The following is a 26,092-nucleotide window of genomic DNA, read 5'->3' as shown; positions in this document are numbered from 1 at the left end:
TCCACGGTAACTATGGAGCCTCTGAACATCCAAATGGTAATATCTGATGACAAACTTCATTTTACACCAATTATTTACATGCATTGATAGGATTAGTGGATCAACAGGTGGTTTTGGTCGATGGTGGATGTTTGGGTCATTATGGGTTAATATTTAAGTCAAATACAGATCTAAGAGAGCCACATAGAACCATGCACACAGTCGCCGTATTGTACAGTATAGATACTTCAAACACTTCTAACATGTTTCCTACTGGCTGCTTTAAGTACAGCATTTCAAAGATTGTCTTGGACGTTTGGTACCACGTTCATCGTCTAAAGTTCACCTGAGACTTCCACGGAGACGCAAAGTCACGCCTCCGTTCTCTTAATGTGTCTAGTTTCATTTTCATTACGGAGAATTAGTGACCATGCCGCTCTCTTTGTGTTTTTGCTCAAGCCAGGGGCTGTTTGGCACTACGCAGAAAACACCAAAAAGGAGGTTTAACAACAGCACATCAGACGTACAGACAAACACCAGCGACGTCTAGTGACTGTAAAACCCAAATTCCGACGGCTCTGATCTGACGACAGAAATACAAGATGGTACCAGACTGTGTTCAGCTTTGGACTGAGGGGGAAAAACAGCACATGCAGGGATAGAACTAGAAATACTGGACTGCAAGTAGAATGTCCAAAGGTCTGGACATTCCAGTTTCCAGACATCCCCAGGACTATAATGTGGACCAAAAGAGGGGGTCGTGTTTTGGTTTAAATTGAACCAGGGTTCGGTTTACAGCTTGAAAAGCCTTTTGGGACAGTTCGGATATTCAGACCAATCACAAGAATCCAAAAAAGAAAGAAAACAAATGGAAGAAGTTAACCTTCCGGTATCTGGCTGAGCGTGTTATGTATACTTAGCACTTTATGTTACAAAAGGTCATATTATTTTTCACAATTTGTTTTAAGTCAGAATTTAAAAGTTGTTGATGATTTTTTAAATTCTGACCTAGCCACTAAAATCAGCACATTTATAAATTACTATGCCAACACCCTTCTCCGAAGTGAGTAAAAAATGTCCATTGACATATTTTAGCATTTAAGTTGACACAAAAAACAATAATTCATATTAATTTATGTTGCTGTTAATCATTGACATGTGCCAGGCTGCAAAACAAAAAACAAACCAAAAAACACCAATCCAATTTTTATGTAGTCTACTGGAGGAAAAAAAAGGCATGTTTTACTTAAAAAAATTACAAAAATTCTGAATATGGCATTTAAAGAGCTAAAAAATATGACAATTATTGACTATTTGGTATTTTTGTTTATGGCTCAAGTTGAAATACCAAAAAATGTAAAAGGTAAAAACCAACTGTACGAAAAGTAACATTATTATGCGGCTATGCAGATTACGCGCTTTTGGTGTTTAGGAGGACCTCTATGGACCGGATACCGAAGGGTTAAACATAAGTCAAATTAACAACATGCTGATGTTGGACACAGTACATGTATGTAATGCAATGTGTGATGTCATATCAAAATAAACTAAACCAAATGTACAGTATGCAATGAGATGGTCCCTGTTTTGGTCCTTGGTTGAACTAACAGGTGGAAAACACCCTTTAGATTCACCTCCTGACTTTGTTACGTCTTCTACAAACTCACTGAACTAAAATGAGTTTCAACAGTGAGAAGGGAGGAAACCACTATGTATGATTTGGTGTTTCAGCAGAACTAAGAAGAGCATCTCCAGGTTAAAAGTTAAAAATATGGGATGTTTCCTGTTGTTTTTGACAAATGCTACATTATCAACACCCACTGCATGAGAGCAGATATTGGACTGGTTTGTTTGTGCTTAAAGCCGTAGATATGGGGTGACGTATTTCACTGCAGTACCATTTCCATTTCCATTTGAGGTCTGTGCAGCGTCTAGAGTTATTCGACACTGAACTGGACTGTGAACGGGGCCAAAACCCAGCAGCAGACGAGATGGTCTGAAACAAGACACACACCGCTAACAGGCTAATCACAGTGTTAACACTGACGGGGGGGTACATGTAGATGCTGTTGTGTGTCTGTGTCTGTGTGTGATGTCTGGATGGAGTTTTAAATGCTGGGGCCCTAAAGGCGATTGGGAACAAAGGACTTGGGTAGAGAAGGAGAAAATGCAGGGCGGAGGGGAGAAGAGGGGGTTTAGGTGAAGACCAGATGCTGCTGGTCCAGCAGGGTTCTGGTGAAGTTGTTGATTGGCCCGATGGCGCTGAGTGACATGGCATTGTCCCGTCCCCACAGCAGGTTGGGGCCGAACACCACGGCCAGATTACTGTTGGTCATCTTGTTGATTTCACTGTTGGCTGATACCTAAAAAACAGACACAGGACTCTGGAAGTTAATGTATGAAGGACCAGGATAAAAGATTTATTTATGTTGTTTTTGCAAAGAAAAAAAAAAGTGAGAAATGTAAGAAAATGTCTTTTTGCCAATTTTTTGCATCTTTTTTTCAGGAAGGAACTTAACTTTCAATATCCGACCATTAATTATCATTATTACATTTAATAAATCCTTAAAACAGTGTGACATAGCAAAAAAAAAAAAAAAAAAAAGAATTTTTAATCATATTTATTATGAAAAACTGTAAATGTTCGGAACCAAGCTTTATCAGATTAGAGAAATAAACTTTTGACATTCTGTGTCCATGTTACAGCTCCTTATTTTTAGTCATTTAAAGTCACTTCTGTGTGATCGTCTCTGTAGCTCAAACATTCATAATCTGCTTCTTTTGCAGACAGTGCATCTTTCTGCCCTGGCTAGCTCATTGCTTATATATTTACATGTATATAAACACACAAACATTTATATACTTACAGCGAAAATACAACTAACAATGTGCATGTGCATCCATGTTGTAAATATGTATATATTATCTAAATTTAAAGCTAAATTTATATAAATATGTATATAAATAGCAGGTTTTTTTCTTTTTCTCTTGATATTTTTTCATGTTTTACACTGTATATGAGGGGATCAATAAAGTCTTATATTATCTTTTCTTAATGATCTATGCAAAACAGAAAAATACAGATAAAAACACTGAAAAAAGGTGAAGAAAAAAAAGCAAAACTCAACCAAACCACGGCAAAACACATTCATAGAACACTCAAAATTGCGGCACCAGAGACACAACCTGTCCATAAAGGGTTAACAGCTGATGATTAATGCTAACACTGGTAGACTGATGGACCTGAGGGGCTTCTGTATCTGTATTATCTGTGTACTCTAGATCTGTATTATAGATGTGTGTGTTTGCCGTACCTGTGCCAGGAACGTGATGAGGTATCTCAGTGATGCGTAGTTTTCCTCTGGCAGTGACTCTAACAGCGTCTTCATAACCATCACCTGGCTGTCACTGGATACAGCTGAACACACCCAACAACAAAAAACCACACAGTACAATTAGCGGGTGAGTGGGCACTATTGTCCTGGGACACGTTACTAGAGACCCATTCAGTAGTGACACAGGTGATGGTGTGGGCGTACAGGTGAAGTTGACAATGTCGTTGTACAGTTGGTAGGTGAGCAGCGGCTCGGGCAGTTCCCTCAGGAACGTCTTCAGAATCACAGCAGCCAAGTGGACGTCCTCCATCTCCCTGAAATCCACGGCTGCACCTGCAGTGGAGCGTACGTGTATTCACTTATGAGAGGCAGAAAACTCAGAAGTAAAACAGAGGACAAACACACACATAAATAAAAGCAGCTGTTTTTACCTGAGTTGTATCTGAGCTGGACGTCCTTCACCAGAGTTACATTAGCAGATCGTCTGAAGATCCCTTCAATCTCCAAACCTGACAAACACCAAGGGATCAGTATCATTTAGCATCCAATACTAACGCACAAAGCATGTTTCTATGGACAAAACATTCTATTGACTTAAACCGACAGACAGGACGAGGTCAGACAATAACGTAGCCTCCTATGTCATATTTCTGTTTGTGTTTCCACACCTGCATCCACTAACAGTTACCTTGATCTGAAAGGAAGCTGATGGTGTCTCTCATCACCACTGGAACTGGATCACCATCTGGGTTCCTCTGTCTGAGACTGAAACATAGAAAACACAAGGCAAATGTGTTCATATGGCACAAGTCATACACATGGTAAAGCACTTCAGTCAGACTCAGCTATATTCAGGGTTCCTACAGGTTTCTACAAGTTAAATTTAAGACTTTTTAACACGACTTACAACAGAATTTTATGCCCATTTCACAGCCATACAGACAAAAATTTGTGACTTCTAGAATTTAGGAAAATATATTTATTTACATCAGCAGAGACTGAATATTACATACATACTGTACACAGAACCACCTCAGGCTGCAGAGTTAATGATAATTGGTTCCTAATTTTAATATAAATGATCAGGTTGGAACGGGGGGAACTGAGTTGGCTAATGTTACTTTCTTTCCAGTTCGGATGTTTAACAGACACATTTAGACAAAATCCAGTGAACACAGTTATGCCAACATAACTGAAGACCTACCACATCAAATTTTATACCCTTTAAAGACTTTTTAAAGGCATTAAATGCAGATTTGTAAATTCAAGACATTTAAGACTGTCTAAGACCCAGTGGTTTGTACACACACTGATCATATAACAGTTCCCAGTATCAAACCAATCAAACCTGATCAATACCTACATGTATACAAGATAAATTCATAAATAAGTAAAAATATAAATAAATTATATGCAAAATAATATATATTTTCTATCGCTGTGTTTTAAATCTCAGGACTACAAACCTACAAAATACGCTGAAAGTGACAGTGTAAGAACTGGATCCACTTTACAATAATCAAGATGTGAGGAACTGTGAAGGTAATAGATTACAACCTTGTTACTCTTATTCCAATAATGTTCAGAAACACTACTTATTGATTAAGAAGTTAAGTGTAGTTACAGGAGAGCTGTTGCACTAGTGTGGGCAGTTATCGACTTACAGAACAAGTGACACTCCGAAGACCTGGTTGGGAAGGGGGGGGCTGCGAGGCGGAGACATGGGGGGCTGGGTGGTTGGTTTCAAAGACGCTCTCAGTTTGTTGTCGTACCTTGAAACAGAGATTCAGAAACGCGTTTATCAAGCAGGTAGAACAGAAGAAAATGGCATGACAAAAATACACTGGTCAGAAAAGGTCAACAAAGAATCCACCAGGAGCGGAAACTGAAGTCTTGTAATGTTTCTAAAATTATTTATGTTGTTTTTATTGTTCTTTTATTGAAATTTTTTCCACCTTTTTTTTTTTTTTAAATAATGGGCATCTTTAGGGTCTGCTCCAAAATTGTTGGAGTCCAACTGAAAGACCTGAATTTTTTGTGTAAGAAACAAAAGTCCAGAAAACCAGAACCCTGACCCATATTAACCAACCAGACCATGTCCTTAACCCTTTATAGGGCACTGATAGAAATACACTGATAGAAAAAATATATATATACAAGAAGTAAATATAAAAAATACAAGAAAAACCCATGTAAGGTGAAAGGAACTTGTATTTTCTAACATTAGACCAACACGCGTGCTGATCCAGACACCCGTCCACATCCACATTAACCCTTTGAACATCATTCCTTACATTAGTACCATTACTTCATGGTACCTAACAAAGCAGGTCCACTCACTGTTCATGCAGAGGTGGACCTTACAGACCCTGGAGACCACACTGGACCTGAGACTGGTGACTCACTGCCTTGTAATGTGTGTGGAAATTACCAAAAATAGTTACTTGCCCGATAAAGGGTTAAAGATAGATTTACGTTAATGCTGTCAGGGCGACGTTATTATGTACCTCAGAAGAAAATGAAGAGTCAGGTGTCGTATTTGGTTATCTATCTATCTATCTATCTATCTATCTATCTATCTATCTATCTATCTATCTATCTATCTATCTATCTATCTATCTATCTATCTATCTATCTATCTATCTATCTATCTATCTATCTATCTATCTATCTATCTATCTATGACATGTTTAGATTCTTATCCATTGATTTGAGAAGCAGCTCTTACTCTTTGACTCGGGCTGGGATGAGAAGCTGCTCACACTTGACCACATCCTCCAGTTCACTCAGATAGCTCACATAGTTGATCTTCCGTCCAAACTTGAAGCTGCACAGAGACACACAGCGTCAGTTTCACAGTAATGTCGGCTACGATCACAGCTTCAGGACGCAGCTCCAACGCTATGCTCACACTGCAGGGAAAACTGGCCCAAATACGACTCATATCTCATTTATTTAGGACAGTCTGACGGGCACAAATCTGTTTTGTTTTTTTTCCCCCCAAATTAGCCACTTTCATATGTGTTCCTAAATCAGATGTATTTGTATATCAATGGAAAAAAATGTAATACTGTTATCGTTAACAAATAATATCCAAATGCTAAAGTTAGCTGCACCATTCTCATCAATCTTGCAATAACTCATAAAATCTACAGTAATCAGATTATTGATCCATACCTGGACAGGTAATGGAGATGCTGGGACCCCAAACCCCCCCCCCCCCCGCAAACGCTAATACTAAATTTGTAGTAATCTGCACTACTCACTTTACCTCAGAGCAATACTATTTTTATTTTAAATTTTACCTTGTATATATCCTTTATTACCTTGTATTTATCTTCTATATGTTGTATATATTTCTTCTATCTGTAGTATGGAGTTGGCATTTTGTATATGCTAGTATTTGTTTGTAGTTTTCTATATCGTTAATACTTTTCAGTGTATATTTTCAGTATAATTTTTGTGTGATAGTTGGTCTTTCTTTTTACTCTTTAAGATCTGGTGATAAACTGATTTTCATTGTTCTTGTGACAGTGACAAATACTTATTCTATTCTATTCTATTCTATTCTATCCTATTCTATTCTATTCTATTTCTCTAGTTTTATCTGATGGGGCCGGGGTCAAAATGACAGGCATTCCTTACTACATAGTTGCACAAAGTTAAGATAACTAAATAAAAATAAGGCAGCGATTAGCTTTTCGCTGCGGGTAAAACTGGCCCAAATATGCCTGTTTTACCCATACGTGACTCATATCTGATTTTTAGGACAGTCTGAACTGCAGAAATCAGATTTGTTTCCCAAATCAGACCCAGGATACTTTCATATCTGGTCCTAAATCAGATTCATATCAGATGTTTTGCAATGCGACGTCAGTCTGAAAAGTCATGCCACATTTCATCCCACTTTTACGTCACTGAAATGTACATAAACATGTTTACTTCCATAAATAGAAACAAATATCGTATTTGGCACATGTGGGTCACTTCGTGGACTGATCACACATGAGTCTGATGGCATCACATTTGAATTATAATCTGAACAACTTTGCCAAAAAAAAAAAAAAAAATCAGAATTGAGCATTAAGACCTGGAGTATGAATGTAGCATAAATCACCCATATGTGAGAATGAAGGGTTTTTTTTCTCTATGTCAGCACTGCCTTCATCCATTGGTAGCTGGGAAAAGCTCCAGCATCAAGTGAAATTAAAATGTTTTTCAGCATTATTGACTGTTAATATTTTCAGCGTAATTTCTGCATTTCATAAATTCATCCCATTTGAGGGATTGGATTTCTACGAACACCAACAACCTGTGAGTCGAATCTGCAGTGTGAAAAAAAGTGCAGCCACAGTCAAACCAGGACGTTGTTGTAGTTTTCCCCTGCTGCCACCAGATGGCACTGCAGCATTATACTTCACCAACTAGATCAAAGCAGTTCAACTCTGTCTCATCAAAGCACTGGCCAAAACCAGCTGAGACCTACTTTGAGTGAATTTCCTGTCACTGTAAAGCCGCTTTCAGTGATAAATGCTGACAGTACAAGCACAAGCATGTTCAAAATGCTGAACAGGAGTATTTTCCCACAAAAGAGACAAATGAAGAACTCATCTGACCGCAGCACGCCGACCAAAGAAAACCAGGTCACTTCTTTGGTCAGCATTTCCTTAGTGATGTGCCATAATTTGTCACATTAGTAAAGTGGAAAACAACCTGAACCACCATGACACATTACTGGTGTAAGGATTCAACAAACAGAGATCAAATGTGTAAAAGTACAGTAAGAAAAGCACCTGATAATTGGCTTGAAGAGGATCAGTAGAGTCTTGATGAACATGGTGGGATGGACGATGTACAGAGCTTTGATGTTCTTCTTATACCTAAAAAAAACAACAATACATTTTTATGTCATTTTATGTCTTTGCTACATGTTCTAGGTTGTTTTCATCCTGTTTGTGTTGTTAGGTTTGTCATGGGTTGTCGGACTGGTTTTATTAGTAGGTTGAAGCTGGTTGGAAACAGTGTTGATGTTGAGGGTTCACAATGGTACACTAAATGGACAAAAGTATGTGGACACGTTGAGTTCAGGTGTTTCTTTTCTAACAGGGGTCTGGGATACAAAACACTTGAAGAATATAGTTTTATATTGGGATAAATATCATTGAATTGGTTAGCTTGGTTTAAACTGTTATCTTTGTTTCCAAAATGTTTCAGAGATGGTTTTTATTTAATTTCTCTCAACACTGATTTTTTTAACCATGACTACAACTTTAAATGTTCTACCTGTACATTTCTAAAATATCCCCATATAATATATCCCCTTAAACTCTAGGTAAATATTGATATTTATAAACTATATGGACAAAAGTATTGGGACACATCATGTCTACAGCTGTAAGATGTCCTGTTCATGCTGATGTGAGATATAAACATCAATATTTCCTTAAAGTTTAATGGGAGATGTTTCTTCCTGTGTGAGATTTGATGAAAGTAGATGGTTAGTTGTGGTAGAAAATTATTATTTACAGTCAGAGCATGAAAAATATTTTAGAAATTTAGAGGTAGAATATTTAAAATCATAGTCTTGGATAAAAAAACATACAAATCAGTGTTGAGAAAAATTAAATAAAAAACATCTTTGAGGCATTTTGGAAGCTAAGACAATTTAAACCAAACTAACCAATGCAATGATATTTATCCCAATATAAAACTATATTATGAGATTTGTCCTTATTGTTTCGTAGAAAAGAAACACCTGAATTCAACGTGTCCCTATACTTTTGTCCATATAGTGTAATTCCCCTTACATGCATTAAAACTGAAGTGATGAGCCTGATTTAAAAGGGAAGGTGTTTGTGCAGTTCCATTCCCTTTCCACTGATCTTACTGTTTATTTTGAACATTTTAATTCACTTACTTTCTATCAAACTCCCTGTATGCGTCTCGCAGCCAGCTGAGGGAAGGTTTGTTTTCACTGGTCAGCCCATGATGGAAGTAGATCAGAGTGTAATCGCTTTCAACGTACTGATCCAGTGTTCCTTTAAGATACCTGCACAAAACAGAAATAATACATAGAGTAGAACCTTTTCTCTGTGACATTCTATTGAAAAATATGAAAGATAGTGGAAAAAGTGGAAACAGTTGCTGAATCAGAGTATACAGTAACTGCTGGTTCCACTCCTTTTCAACTCCCAGTGGTATTTTCTAATTATTTGTCATATAATTTGGATTTGGTGTTGTTTTTTCTCTCTCTCATGTTTAGTGGGTCTGTTTTGCTGTATTACTGATTCTCTATGTTGTTAAAATGCAAAAACGTCCATTAAAAAGAGAGTTAACAAAAAAACAAAAGATACCTGTGCAAACAACGACCAGAACACCAATAATAAAAGATGCCTTAAATGACACTCAGATGACACTGAAGTGGCCTTTGGCTTCGTTTGAATGTCAGCAACACACAAAACACACACATTCCTCAGTGTGTATTGCTTCAGGAAGTGTGACGAGATGCAGATCTACTGGAGACAGACTCTAACTACCACATTCCTCATGCAGTTCTGATACAAGCCTAGATCACATGCCTCATCTTCTTACATTTACTTTAAATTCCTTTGCCCCCCCCCCACCCCCATTTTAAACACAATAGAACAGCGATGTCAAACCCATTTTGGTTCAGGTTCCACAGACAGACCAATATGATCTAAAGTGAATAATAACATCATAAATGATATATACAGATCACTCCAAATTCTTTCATTGTTTTAGAGCAAAAAAAAAAAAAAAGTTAAATTACATCACTATCATTTCACAGAAATGTGAATAACATGGCCAACCTGAAATGTCTTTTATTTTAACATCATTTTGTTGATGTTTTAAAATTTTAGTTCATTTCTGTGCCTGTTTTCTTCTTGTTACTGCTTAATTTGCTCATATCTGTTGCTTTTTTGTTATTTTTAGTTTATTTCTGTTGATTTTTCTGTTCACGTTTTGTTCTTTTTGTGGTTTAATTTGTTTAGATTTGCTAATTTGTCTTTTGTTTATTACTGTTGATTTTTCTCAAATTTTTGTATTTGTTTACATCTAAACAACCTGAAATGTCTTTTTCAAAAAAATAAGTGTACTTTTACCAATATTCGGCCTGTTACTAAATGTTTTGTGTATTTGTAGATCCACTGTGATGTGTAAGTTGTAATGCACATGTGTAAATGATAATATTGTTAAAAATTGCACTTATTTTTCTGAAGGAATGTCATGTTCATGTTATTCACATTTTTAAAAAAAAAAAATAGTTTGTAGACGTAAACATTTTCATCATGTAGTTTTACTTTTTTCAGTCTAAAACAGAAAAATTTAGAGTTAAGAGTTGGAATTATTTACAGGTTATCATGTTATTATTTTACTGGTCTTTGAACCATTGAATTTGCTCTCAGTTTTCATGAACATCTAAATTAATTACAGGAAAATACATGATTTATGGTGAAAAATGTAAAATACAGAGGATAATATTATAATAAATGCTGATAAATCACTTAAACACCTGATGTTCACGGGTGAAACTCATATCAGAATTTTGTCTCGGGCTGTTATTGAACCTTTTTAAGTATAAAGGGCCGTATTTTTTCAGATATTGTTACTGGAATAGGCCAACACCACACAGTATAAACCCAAATTTACTCCATGACCATGGTATTCTTACATCAGCAGCTTGTGATGGTCCAGTTCATGTTGAGGGGGCATCCTGCACGCGTTAAACACTATCACCTTCCGGCCATAATTATCATCACCTACAAGACACAGAATGCACATGAGTAACAACAGTACAGTAGTAGTTGTAGTACAGCAGCATGGTGGTATCATGTGACAGAAGGCTTGTGATTGGAGGACCGACCGGCTACTTCGATGATCTGATGCCTGGCGATGTCATAGAAGGGGTGGTCCCAGGGCAGATGGGGGGAGGCGGCATCAAACGGTTGGGAAATGTCCGTCTCTGAAACACAAAATACAAAACACACACATGACACACTGCCAGTGTTGTATAAAGTACTGGAAAAATCACACTTGAGTAGACGTGCAGGTGCCATACAAAGAAATGACTGAAATGATACTCAGTTAAAGTCTGTCAGTATCAAGTATTTACTGTACTTAAGTAATCTACAATTAAATGTACTCAACTAATGAAAGCAAAAGTACAAGTAAATGTTAATAACAACCAAAGGCAGTCAGAACTTTGAATATTATAAAGTTTATCCAGGATTTTACAGCATGGTAAAGTAAAAGACAAGCAGTCCAAATGTTGAAAATGATACCTACATCATACACTTCAAAAACCTAAACAGGAGCAGGATACTGCTAGTATTATAAATGTCAGAATAAAAGAGGAGAGGAGAGGAGAGGAGAGGAGAGGAGAGGAGAGGAGAGGAGAGGAGAGGAGAGGAGAGGAGAGGAGAGGAGAGGAGAGGAGAGGAGAGGAGAGGAGAGGAGAGGAGAGGAGAGGAGAGGAGAGGAGAGGAGAGAACTATGTGGCACCTCCAAACATGGAGCCTACATTACACTTCATAAACAAGGAATCTAAAGTCTAAACCATTGAGGCCCAATGTTAAATCAGTTTCCTGACTTTGTTGCAGTCACCGGTAATCTCAGGCTGTTTTCAGACCGACAGAGAACCGTATCGGTGCTGGTTTGGGTTCCCGCACCGAATGCCAAACCGGCTGATGTGTTCACACCGAATTCAGAGCGTTCGGGAACTGAAAATTTGGTTCCTGACAGGCACCAGGTAAAACGTGGTTTTTCTAAGCGAACCATGACAACATGAGTGGACGTCACTGGGTTGATCCATGTTGTCCTGCTGAGGTTACATCTGTGGATTCGACGTCGCTGCCTTCTTCTCCACAGCAGATGTTGTTGCATGGCATAGTGCAGATAAATAATGATCTGTATTAAGCGTACAAATGCTCGCAGGTAGTCCATGATGCCATCCATAGCACTTATTCTTTTCTCTGCCATGACCACATCCGCTTTCGTATGGCCTTTTTTTTTTGTTTTGGTGGTGAAGCAACAGCCTCTGTTGATGGCGCGTCATGGGTTCAACTACTGGTATGAACGCAGGCCGTTCACAGACAAGCTCTTTGGTTCCCAGTGTAACTGGTGCGACAACAGGCTGGCTGGTCTGAAAACTTCAGTGGGGAAAACACCAAATTTCCTTTCATTTATTTTTGTAACGAGTAACGATACTGTGCATTAAAAATGTATCGGTGTAGAAGTATGCAATTGAGTTGCATAAACATTTTACATCAGTAGATGACTTTGGTTACCAGTGGATGTTTGGGTCTTTATGGGTTAAAAAATTAAAAGATATAAAAAAATAAAACAAAACTGTATAAACCAGTGGTGTCAAGCATATGGCCCTAAACTGTTTAATACCTGTTGATCCACTAATCCTATCAATACATGTAAATAATTGGTGTAAAATACAGTTTGTCATCTTTTCATGGTCATCAGATATGACCCATTTGGACGTTCAGAGGCTCCATAGTTACCGTGGAAACACCGTCATCTTCTGCAACATTGATTCACCAGTAAAACCCATGCAGTTGGAACAATGACACTGGATGGACACTGGGTTTATGTTCAGTTAATTATATCAGTGCCACCTGTCACGTCTGTAATTTATAAACTAAATATGCAAACACATCTCCAACGCAGCCAATCAGAGGCGTTCCATTGGTGCAGTTTATTTGGATGCTGTGGTTGAATGTTCGTGCATGTTGGAGGTCTTTAACCCTTTGTTGTAACTGTTGTAAATGGTCCTAGTGTCGTCTTTACTGGTCAAATACAACCAGGTTTTAGAGGAAACAACCAAAATACAAAGATGACCTGATGACAAATTTGACGTGATGACATTGCAGGATCATGAAACAAAAAGACCAGCGATACCAAAGAACTGATCCACTATGACCCAGTTTTGGAATCCAATCCCTCTCACCTGACTTGCTGAGTGTTGCGTCATCTGCGGGCCACTGCTGGTCCTCCAGCGTTGCCAGTTTCAGCTGACCTAACTGCGCCGCCGGGTCTTCACCCAGATCTACCAGCAGCTCCGAAGACATCACACCGCTGACACCCACTCACACACACACAGCACAGTGATGTCTGAGATGCACACACAGCTGCAATGTCCACAGAGAAGCAGCCAGAGTCCTGGAAGAGATGGACATGAAGCTGAGATCAGCCTGGTTCAGTGTCAGAACTTTACAGTCAATGATGAAGACAGGAATACACTGAGGAGGAGATCACCATCAGCCCTGGGATTCACACTGAAGTACTTTAAAGGAACCAACCGAACTGAGTAGATACTAAAAAATAGCCACTATTTTCATTTTTAGTAAATCTGTTGATTGATGATTAACTGATTAGGCTACGTTCTACCAAACTTCTGACAAATTGTGAGATGACATCCACAAATGTCTTGTTTAACAACGCAAAGATACTCTGAAAACTGAAGAAGAAACCAGAAAATATTCAATATATTCTTAACAAACAGAAACCAGCTCACTTTTCTTACACAATGTTCACACTGCAGGTCTTAATGCTCAGTTCTGAAAAATTACTTTTTTTGCGTGTTTGTTCAGATTATAATGTGAATGTGATGTTTCAGACTCATGTGTGATCAGTCTACAGTCCTGAAATGACCTCAAATTGTGTTTATGGAGGGAAATATGGATCTTTCCTCCTCCAGCACAGATGTGGTGTTTGTAACCATTCAGACTGAAGTCACATTGCAGAACATCCAATATGTGTTCAATTTAGGACCAAATATGAAAGTGTCCTTGGACTAATTTGGAAAAATCTGATTTGTGCTGTTCATACTGTCTTACAAAAAAAAAAAAAAAAAAAAAAAAAAATCACATATGGGTAAAAAAAAGCATATTTGGTCAGTTTTATCTGCAACAAAATGACTAATCATTGCCTAATTCTTAAATATTTGCATTTATGTATCTTTGTGCAACTGTATAATAAGGAACTCCTGTCATTTTGACCCGGCCTCCATCAGATAAAACTAGAGAAGCTGCCAATAACAAACACACGTTCTTTATGTGGTTTCATAATCGTTACTAGACCACAGTACACTACAAAAAGTCAGATTTGGGCCACTTTTACCTGCAGTGTCAACATAGTGTGATTCAATGTGTGATATTTAGTGGCATCCAGTGGTGAACCCCCTCACCTTCTGCTACAGTGGCCACAAAAAACACAACTTTTATGGTTAAGGGGATGCGTTGAATCCCCAGGTGTAGCTGTAACCTGATCTAAAAGCTTTGCTCATTTTGAGTCCGATAACCAGACAGTAAACAAAAATGGAAAAAGTCCCCAACAGCAGGACTAAAGCTGAAGGTCAGCGCATATTAATGAGATTCGTTAGCTCTGAAACCAGTCATCCAGTATGAACAACCACCGACCAACCCACAGTCTGATGCTGAATCACTGCTGACCTTATGAAACTGCACCAGTTACACGTTCACCTCTGCAGCATCAAATGGCACCAACCATGCAACGCAGCGGAGGTCGCCTGTTGCCTAGCAACCCTGCAGCAAAGACCAGCAGTGGCACGTGTCCACACTTCCTTTACTCCTGTACCAATATTTGAGTAAAAAAGAAGAACTGACTTAACTTATTTGCAGACAGTAAAAGTGGAAATGTACAGGCTTTGAAATCTACAGAAAATAAAATGAAAAGTAGGATTATATTTTAGACACAAAATGTTTCCGTTAGTATATCCTCAGCCAGACCGTCATGTCCATAGCATTAAAACTAATCAATTAACATTTAATTTTTGGGCCATATCACCCAGCTCTTACACATGCTGTAAAGAATTTATGAAAGATAAGATAAGATAAGATAAGATAAGATAAGATAAGATAAGATAAGATAAGATAAGATAAGATAAGATAAGATAAGATAAGATAAGATAAGATAAGATAAGATAAGATAAGATAAGCCTCAATTATCCCATCATGGGGAAATTTCACTGCTAGCAGTGGCAACATACAACAGGCAAGTGCAAAGAATGGTAGAAAAATAACTAATAACTACAAAATGAAATGTAAAAGACAAAGTCTGGAATTTATATAAGTATTTATATAAACAAGAATATTCTCCAACTATAGATCATGTTGTAAAAGTTTGTTAATTTTAGAATGTTTGTTCATTTTAAATATACCGACTAATCGTCACCATTTGCATGAATATTTTATTAAATCGTTTCCTAATTTCACTCATTTTGTAGTTCGTTTGAGTACATAAAGTCTATTTTTGACACTAGTTTATGTAGCCAAAAAAAAATGATAACTCCCCTAACAATGAGAAAAAAAATATTTAATGTTCCCCACTGCTCTTTGAGGAAGTGTTCCTTGTTATACAGTTCACACAGTATGATTATAAATGACTCAAAACATGTCCCTGCCCTTGTCAAATGAAACAAAATTATTTCCTCATTTTACTTATTTAATGAATGTAAGTAAACTCAATTCAGCAAAATTTACATAGAGACCACAGAGCGAGCAATAAGCAAATATAATGTTCCATAATATTAGAATCATATTGATTATTTAGACTTGTTTTTTTTTTAATCCTAGATAAAAAGAAATTGTTGTAAATAATTTGTTAGTTGTATTTACAATTTGTATGTAAATCTGTTAAACCCTGGTCTATTTGTTTCCAGTGGGAATCATTTCAACGTAACATAAGACAATGGATTAACTGATAATAGAAGTTTCATTCATTTAAATCAGGTTATAATCAGAAAACAGCAAAGGCAAAACAACATTCATTATCATCTCTTCATAAAGCAACAATGTTTTTTTTCTTCATGTCATTCAGTGAGTTTTATCAGTAGAAATAATCCTTGTATTGTTGGATCTGTTTAGTGTTAGCTTATCGCTGTTAGTTTAGTAACGTTAGCTTAGCGCTGCAGTTTGTCTCATTTTTGTGTTTTATTAAATTATCCTTGATATATGCTGGTCTCACACTGTTAGACTGGATTACAGATTTGAACATTTAAAGGCTTGTTTGAATAAAATCATGCAGAAAATTAACAAAATTGACAAAGAAATGAACAAAAAATTAACAAAAAAAATGAATACAAGATGGAAAATGAACAAGAAACTAAACAAAAATAAACACAGAGGAAGAAAATGAACAAAGTAATCAAATATGAACCAAAACACCAAGACAAAAACAAAAATGGACAAGCAATAAAAAATGTCAATAAAAGTTAGCAAAAACCCCAACAAAATGTATAAAAATGAATATAAAACAAAGTAGAAAAAATGAAGGAACAAATGAGAAAAACCATCAAGAAAATGTACAAAATAATCAATAAAATGACCAAAACTGGATACAAACTATTTGAACAAAAAACAAAAAAAGACACAAAATGTATAAAATATCTCTTCCTAATGTTTTGTTCTTCTTTGTGTCATTCAGTGAGTTTCATCAGCGGAAATAATCCTTGTACTGTTGGATCTGTTTAATGTTAGCTTAGCGCTGTTAGCTAAACATTGTAACGCTTGTCTAATTGTTCTGTTGTTTTATTAAATTATTCATGACATACACTGGTCTCAGACTGGCTTACAGATTAGACCATTAAAGGGCTGGTTTTCTTTCTTTCTTTTAGCTGACATTCTTCTGGTTACATGGATGTATAAAATGCACATATTGCTATAAGCATCGCGTAGCATTTCCATGGCAACACAACAGAACTGTACCCGGGGCAACTGGGCTTGAAGAGGCTGTAATACTTTTACTACAGCTGTACCAGGGGCAACTGGGTTTAGGGTGCTGTGATAATTTTATCACAAATGCACATGATTTCATTCACAAAATAACCCGGTCTGCTAAAACCCAGACTTCCAAAGGGGACGCTCTGATTGGACATATGTGTTGTGGTTAATGCTGACAAACCGCTTTCATCATCCATCGTGCTCCTGTCAGTTCCTGTAACACTAATACACTTCCCTTAGTGTGCAAACATGGTAGTGGTGCGGCACAGGGGACGCACTGCTGCTGCTGCTGTGTAATATTCTGCGCAAGTTGCTAGAGTTCGCATTGGAACACGGCCTGCAGCAGCTCCAAACACACACTCCACCACTCAGTGCATCAGTGGAATAATGTAATTGCATCAAATTAATGATTCCGCATCTCCCTCTCTTTTCACACTTAACTCTCTCCCTCTTTTCTACACTCACACTTCCTGTTTTACCTCCCAACCCCCACTAAGATTCCCTGCTTTCTTTTGGTGACACACACACTGCCTCTGCTCTCCCTCTAGTATGATGTTATGCCGGGTGACAGCATGTTGCTTTAAATAAATATTGCTACAAACCAACAGACCCAGGCTGCCTATTGCCTATTGCTGCTTACCGACCAAACACAAACAGCATGTCTTTCTATCTTTGTGAAGACACTCAGTGACTGAACACAGAGTCCAAACATTTAAAGATCAGTTTGGGGATTTTATACCCTTTGGTTGTTATTGATAAATCCTACGGAAAGGAAGAACGGTATTATTAGTGTTGTTTTCAACAGAGCAAATGAAAGGTCAGAAGAACCATTGCTTTGAATAAAAAAATAGAACCAATGTACCTGTATGTCACTAGCATCTTCTATCAAGAATCAACAAGTTGAATTTGCGAGGTTGTCAGGTTCTGCACATGTGCAAATTAAAGAAATCACAGAAATGTGATAATCCATAAACCCTGGTTTAGATGTTTCATTCCATTATTGGATTTCTTTCAGATGTAGTGACTGTAGAATCAAACTTCCTATTATTGTCAAGTCTGTTTTCTACAGTATATATAGATTTTTTTATATACTTACACTTGTGCAGATGGAACAGAACTAAATAAATCACATTAACAGGTATACATGCATGAATCTGATTTCTCATAATCAGATTACTGCTATTACCTGATAAAACAGATCAGATTATACTGTTTATATGATCAATAATAATCTGGTAACACCACAAATCAGATAATGATCAGATAATGATAATATTAGTGTGATTACGAGAAATCAGATTAACACACCTGGATTTGTCCTCAATACTTCAATGTGTTCATGGATGTGCACCTGTTTATCTGATTTATTTAGTCCCTTTACATCTGCACATGTGTAAAAACAACAAAAATCGCAGAGAACAGAAGTCATGTAGTCAAACATGAGCGGAAGACAATAACAGGAAAATGAAAGAAATCTGATAATGGACCGAAACGTCTAAACCAGGGGTTTTCGATTATTATTATTATTTCTAAAGTGCATGTAAACACATCGAATCTGATTATTACAATTATTTGATTACTAACAGCTATCTGCTTAAGTCTTTTTTTTTTTCTTTTTCAGATTTTTCAGAAAACACAAAAAACTTCACCAGAAACTGAGTATTTGATGATTTAGGCAGGAAACTCATTTTTGTCAAACAATGAATGACTATAGCAAATATTTTAGGAAGGTGACGATATAGTAGACGGTGGGCTGTTTTAAGGGACTCAATTGGCACAAAATCGAAACTCAGACCCTCATATGGTTCTGCATATGCATATCAATCAATTAATCAAATTTTATTAATATAATGCCACAGCATGACAAAAGCTATCTCTTGACACTTTAAATTTAAGCTGATCTAAATCTAATGACTATGATTTTAAATGTTCTACCCATTAAAACTCAAAGAAATGTTGATGTTTATGGACAAAAATATTGGGACGCTTCATGTCTACAGCTGTAAGATGTCCTGTTCATGGTGATTTGAGATAAAAAACATCAATATTTCCTTAAAGTTTAATGGGAGATGTTTTTTCCTCAGTGAGATGTGAAGAAAGTAGATGATTAGTAGTGGTAAAAAAAATATTACTTACAGTCAGAGCATGAAAAATATTTTACAAATTTGGAGGTAGAACATCTAAAATCATAGTCATAGATTTAAAAAAAAAAAAAAAAACTAAATCAATGTTCAGAGAAATTAAGAAAACACCTGAATTCAATGTGTCCCAATACTTTTGTCCATGTAGTGTATCCATCTACCTGATCTCATCTGCGATTGATAATTACTGCTGTCAATCATGTATCCAATCCCTCTATCTGCCCAAAAACGTACCACACATCTGTACATCACAGCCTGCAAAGACAACGATGGTGTAGATAAGGAAGTTTAATGTCCTGCGTCACAAGGACAACATGGGAGTGTTTGCACAGTGGGAGGAAACAACGCTTTACACTCCGTCTATGTGCAGAATGTTGAGTTGGAATCAAAACACAACATCTCCCCCATGGAAAAAGGGCTAGACCACTCAACTACATCACTAAAGATTTTCAAGGCAACAGACCATGTAAGGAAGTGAATGAGATTCCTGATATGACGCATCCAGTCGGACAAACAGGAATCTGTTTATCCAGTTGGCCAGTGGACCGCTGCAGCCTCAGAAAATAAACCACGCTGATTCCATCCGTCACACAATTACAAGCTATGATTTCCAGTAGAGTTCTGGTATAACATGTACATCCCTGTAGACCAGAGCTGTAAAACTCAGTTTAGTTCAGGGGCCACAAACAGACCAATGTGGTCTCAAGTGGGTCAGACCAGTAAAACAGTAGCATAATAAACCTATAAATAATGTCAAAAACAGGCAGAAAACTGGAGAAACATGAACAGAAATAAACACAAAAAAAATCAACAAATATAAACAAAATAAACAATAAGAAGAGAAATATGAACAGAAATAAACAAGAAATGACCAAAAAATCAACAAATATGAACAAAATAAACAGCAGCAAGAATAAAATATGTACAAAAAAATGAAAAACATGAGCAAAAAAATTACAAAATAATCAACTAATATGAAATTAAATAATTGAAGAACAAAACATATTCAAACAATTGACAAAAATTAACAAAAACAAGCAAAAAAAAATCAACAAAAATTAATAGTAACAAAAATATAAAATATGTCAAAAAAAAAGAGTAAAAAAATTACAAAATAATCAACAAAAATGAAATTAAATAATTGACCAAAACATATTTTAAAAATTTGAGAAAAATGAACAGAAACAAGCAAAAAAAAAACCCAAAAAAACAAATAAGAACAAATTAAACAGTAACAAGAACAAAACATACAAAAATTTGAGAAATTAAACTACATAAATTTAAAAAAAAAAACAAGATAAATCAAGAAATAAGGGGGGAAAAAATTACAAAATTTACCAAACGTGTAAAAATTTGGGAAAAATTTATCAGAAATAAACAAAAAATATAAAACAAATAACATGCACAAATATGAACAAAATTCTGAAAAACATCAACAAAATTATGTTTTAAAGCTGCATTTACTTCTTCAGACATTACATGTCATTCATATTTGTTCAGGTTATTCAGATTTTTTTTTCTGTTTAAAGAATAGATTGTAAATATATCAAAATTTCATGCAATTTTACTTCTTTCACACTAAAACAAGAAGAAAAATGTGGTGTTGTCCTTATTTACAGGATGTTATGATAGTATTTTACTGGTCTGCCCCACTTTATATCATATTGGGCTAAAATGATTTCAACATCCTTGATTGTTAATATCTTCAGTGTAATTTTTCCATTGTACGAATTCCTCCCACGGGAGGGATTGGACCCTTTGGTGGGTTGGTTTTGGCCCATGGGCCGTATGTTTGACACCCGTACTGCAGATAATGAAACATGCAATTAAAGTCATCAATTAGTAAAACAGACATACGGTGGTGATGAGGACAGAATGTGGTCTACTGCTCGACACCTGTGTGCAAATGCCGCTGTTTGAGGATTACGTTGAAATATGACGCATTTGCAGCACAAACACTTCCATTGTGTTGAACAGGAGGAAGGAATGGTTTGTAGACGCCGGTACAGTGTAGTAACAGCACCCTGCCCCCTTCATTCCTCTCCTCTATCACTGCAGAGAAAAGCAGCTTAGTCAAAGTGTCCTCCAGGGGGGTGGGAAATTTGTTCCATCAGGGAGAAAAAAAAAGGGCAGCAGGAATACTACACTGCAGAATAAAGCTCAATCATTCTGTTTCTGGAACCACGAAGATAAAAATGAAGCGGGGGAAAAGCTCTGCAGCTGGAAGCCCACACATTCAGCACTAATCAATTCGACATCTGAACTTCCAGACAAAACCAGCTGAGAGGCCGCAAAGCATCAGGCCCATTTCCAAATGGAGTATTTTACAACCCAAGATACATCCGAACACTGAACCGGTTTACATCCACGCTAAAACTCTGATCCTGATCTGATATGTGGCATTATCAGATTATTAATGATCATATAAACAATATAATCTGATCTCTTTTATCAGATAACAGCAGTAATCTGATTATGAGAAATCAGATTAACACCTGGATTCAGATGTAATATGAAATATATGACTTAACTGTAAGGAAACACAACAATGCCGATGATAACAGGCATAAAAATCTGATATTTATTTCTAAAAAATCTGCATTTTATAGATTGAAAAGGCTCAACATACCACTTTTTGTTTTAAATTCTGCTGAGTTTTCAAGGAAACAAAACAAGGGAGAAGCATGAGGGGTATTCAGTCAACCTGTTCTTCAGAACAAATCAAACTGGGGAATTGAAACCATTAAAATGCTTCAGTTGGAACCGCAGAAGTCATAAAGGTACGTCTTTAACCACTGCTTGGCCTGCTGGTGTGTATGTCAGTTTCGATCTTCAGCGTTAAAATCCACAGAAATGACTGTTACGGTCACTGAGCCGGATTACAGTCACATTAAGACTCTGATCAATATCTGATGTGTGGAGTTATCAGATTATTAATGATCATATAAACAGTATAATCTGATTATGAGGAATCAAATTAATACACCTGGATTTGTCCCCAATACTCCGATGTGTTCATGCATGTATACAGGTTAATCTGATTTATTTGGTTCTTTTACATCTGCACATGTAAAAAAAAAACCAAAACAAAAACAATTCATCATGCAAAATGGAAGCAACTTACTCAAACGTGAGTACATGTACAGCGTTTCTGTTTCTTCCAAATTTTTTTTTTGTACAGGGTCTCCCAAAAAAATTGACATAATTTCATCACCTAATAATTTGTTTAAAATGTGTCTGCTCTTTTTGCTTCTCATTTTCGCAAATTATGTCCATTTTTTAGGACACCCTGTATATTGCAGTTATAATAGTTCTGGGAAACGATTAACATTCTTAATCATAATTAAGCATCAAAGGCTGGCTAAAACAAAATCAGAGATGTGAGCATTTTTAACACTTTTAATTTTACTGTAATTTTATGTAACTTTTATGTTACTTTAAATATTTACATATGCTGTATTGTATGTATATGTATAAATGTGTATATTTTTTGTTAACATCTGTGATTGTACATTGTCATTTTATGCAACCTTAAATGTTTTTTACTTTTCTTTCTTTCTTTCTTTCTTTCTTTGCTAAAAGCCTGACTAAGGACTGGAGATGGAAACTCACAACAGCTAATACCTCTTTATGTAAATCATCAGATACTACAGCTTGTTTGTAACAGGTAGAAGTTTTACTATGTAATTGCATTTTCCCTATCAAATAAACTTTACAAATAAATAAATACATAAATTGCACGAATTTGTGATTAATCACATTGTTATATTCAACATTCAATAGCCTAATTAATGCAAAAGTAGTGTATCTGACATTTTTATTTTTAAAAGTATTGCAAAATGAACATCAAAGTCCAGTAATACTTGGTTTGCAAACACTTTAAATTAAAATAAGGTGATTTTAACAGACTGATCTCATGAAATTGCGTTGTATGCCACACCAGTACTTATGGCATTTGGCGTGCTATACGTATGCATTTTTATCCTTACTCAACGCCATTTTATCACGTGTCAATTTATGGCAAGATCTACGCAGCATGAACATACATGCGGAAAGCTTATAATGCATACAGATAACAAGCCACTTATATTTACGCAATTCATGACGTCGTGTAGGTTTTTAATGACAGTATTGTCCAACTATATGATTAAAAGTGCGATAACATTTAGTTTGGGTAGGTGTTTTGCTGGCTTCAACAGTGTGTATTGTGTTTAACTGATACTTCAGACTCAAAGTACTCCATTGATAAGAAAAATCAACTTAACAGTGGTTACAAATTACATCAACTCTGCCATCAGGAAGATGTTTAACACACAATTTATAATTCACTAGAGAGACGACTTAGTATTTGGCTCATAAAAATCATTATGATTCTGATATAGCTTTTGCAGTCAAGGTCATGAGTTTGTATGTAGTTAGTGACTAATATAAACCTGCTGTAACGGTGGTTTTCACTGCGATGATGTTGGTGAATAAATAAATAAACTGTAGCAGCTCACCATAGTCTAACTGTCCCCACTGTAGTTTCATAATGAACTGAAAATAGTCTTGCACATTACTGATATCTAATGTTGTGTTCTGCACTGTTGATTTGACAAAGTGTATTTACAAGTCAAAGCTTCTATATTCTAAAATGAAAGTAGCTGTAGATAGAGATGCAAAAACAAACCAAACTTGCATTTTTACGTGGACAGACGCTATAAAATCCAACTGCATTAACACATTAACTCTGCTCCTACAGATAACACAGGTGGCACAAAACACAATGTTACAGATCTGAAATGTTACTGCGAGAGGCTGAAAATACTTGAGTTCATGATAAACCTATGATGGGTTAAATTAGACATGCTGCCTTAATATCATATACCACCTATTAATCACTGCAGGTGAGATGTAATGATCACGACAGCTATAAGAGTAACATTAATAATTATTACTACAGTAAAGGTTTTTTATCACCAAACTGCACTAGATGATATGTGTATGTGTATATGTTTATTTCAGATTTCTTTTGTGTTGTTTATGTCTAATGTGCTGCTCTCTGTGCCTGTTTAATTCCACCTCAGGGATAAATAAAGCTGAATTGAATTGAAAAATAGGTCGTTTTTTCCCTAATTAAAATTAAAATGACAGAGTGAAAGAAATATGTTCACTGGTGAAATAAGTGAAAAAAAAGTGCCAGCTTCAAACACAAAGTCACACATGAACCTGCATAACCATGAATTTAAAGAAGAAAAGAGATGCACATTACTCTGATATTAACAATCAAGGATGTTAAAATGATTTTAGTTCAGGTTCCACATACAGACCAATATGAGCTGAAGTAAAAATACTAACCAAATAAACCTATAAATAAGGACAACTCAAAATTTTTCTCTTTGTTTAGTGTAAAAAAATAAAATTACATGAAACTTTTTTACATTTACAAACTATCCTTTCACAAAAATGTGAATAACCTGAACAAATATGAACAAAATGAAATGTGGTGAGAAGTAAGTGCAATTTTGACATAATTTTGTTGATATTTCTCAAATTTTTGTTCATTTTTGTGGATGTATTCTTGTTGTTACTCTTTAATTTGTTCATATCTGTTGATTTCTTCTATTAATTTCTGTTCTGATCCTCTCACATTTTTGTACACATTTTACTCTTGTTACTGTTTATTTTGTTCAAATATGTTTTTTTTGTTTTTGTTTTTGTTTAAATGACTTATTTTAGTGTGAGGAAAAAAAGAATAATTCATATACATACTTCATGAAATGAAGTGCAAGTTAAACAATATTCTGCCTGTTACTAAATGTTTTATGTGTTTGTAGATCCACTGTGATCTGTAAGTTGTAATGCACATCTGTAAATGATAAACTGAAGGATTATATTGTTAAAATTGCACTTATTTTTCTTAAGAACCTTCAAGTTATTCATGTTATTCACATTTTTAAGGATACTTTGTAGAGGTAAACATTTTCATAATGTTATTTATGTATTTTCACTCTAAAACAGAGAAAACTTTGGTGTTGACATTATTTATAGGTCATTATGTTATTATTCAACTGGACTGACCTGCCTGAGATCATATCACAGTGAAGTGAACTCAGATGACTTGGACACACTATGATACAGTCTGGATTTGACAGTATTAATATCTGCTCAGTCTCCTGATCAGTAAACAGATAAATCATGTCGCAAGAGTAAAAGAAAGACTCAAGGACACGGTAGTTTTCTGTCCGACATTACATCTTTTGATACTTCCCCTGGTAAAAGCAACAAGTGACTTGTAAAGTAAGCAATTCATCTAACTTTAATGTTTAAGTGAGTTAAAACCATTTTTACTTATTTTAGCTAACCAAGCTAACTTAGCTTAAATTAACCATAGCACAGATGTGTTGTAATGCTAAAACATGTTAGCAACCTGTTTCGGCAAAACTGGAATGTACGGATTTATAGTTTGGATAAAAACACGTAATTAGCAGTATTTATAATCTGAATATTAATGAGCAAACTGACAACAAAAGCTCCGTTTAGCTCAGTGTTATCCCGCAGCCTGGTACAGATATGTCACCACTAAACATTAGCCCTGTGACATTGGTCATGTAGCATTCACGGACACGTCCACAAAAGTCACACTCTGAGGTTCCGGTTTTCATTCCAAACTCTACAACTTACTGAATATTTTATTTACCGTGACTGAGGAGCTTCGAAATCAGCCGCCGAGCTTCGTGATGCCTGTGGATGTCGCAGACCTGCTCAGTTCTGTTGACAGCGACAATCTGCGTCAACACCTTTTCCGGTCACACCTTTTCATAATAAAAGTAAACGGTTTGTATTTAACATGAGCCTTTCAAAATAAAAGCATCTTCGATGCCTA

The 26,092-nt window shown here is 36.0% G+C and overlaps 1 protein-coding gene across 1 annotated transcript; it reads right to left on the bottom strand.

Annotated features, from left to right (window-relative positions):
• Positions 1-446: 446 nt before the first annotated feature.
• On the bottom strand, positions 447-26,031 carry arhgap1 (Rho GTPase activating protein 1). Its single transcript, XM_030153331.1, has 13 exons — positions 25,907-26,031; positions 13,294-13,505; positions 11,200-11,298; positions 11,008-11,095; positions 9,232-9,363; positions 8,108-8,194; positions 6,043-6,141; positions 4,979-5,086; positions 4,003-4,079; positions 3,746-3,823; positions 3,519-3,647; positions 3,294-3,397; positions 447-2,342 (listed from the first exon to the last, which is right to left on the bottom strand). Exons 2-13 carry the CDS (start codon positions 13,412-13,414, stop codon positions 2,175-2,177), a joined length of 1,290 nt encoding a protein of 429 aa, XP_030009191.1. The 5' UTR covers positions 13,415-13,505; positions 25,907-26,031; the 3' UTR covers positions 447-2,174.
• Positions 26,032-26,092: the final 61 nt, after the last annotated feature.

The sequence above is a fragment of the Sphaeramia orbicularis genome, chromosome 2, assembly GCF_902148855.1.
Source record: "Sphaeramia orbicularis chromosome 2, fSphaOr1.1, whole genome shotgun sequence".
Lineage (NCBI taxonomy): Eukaryota > Metazoa > Chordata > Actinopteri > Kurtiformes > Apogonidae > Sphaeramia > Sphaeramia orbicularis.
This window is presented reverse-complemented; position numbering and strand designations above follow the sequence as displayed.

What these genes read in the sequence shown, in the direction of transcription:
- arhgap1 (XM_030153331.1), bottom strand. Translation starts at nt 13,414, where the DNA reads ATGTCTTCGGAGCTGCTGGTAGATCTGGGTGAAGACCCGGCGGCGCAG. An exon ending in TACAGGGAGTTTGATAGAAA is followed by an intron (nt 8,195 to 9,231) that starts GTAAGTGAATTA and finishes TGTTTTTTTTAG; the next exon opens with GTATAAGAAGAACATCAAAG. An exon ending in TCATCACGTTCCTGGCACAG is followed by an intron (nt 2,343 to 3,293) that starts GTACGGCAAACA and finishes TCTGTTTTTTAG; the next exon opens with GTATCAGCCAACAGTGAAAT.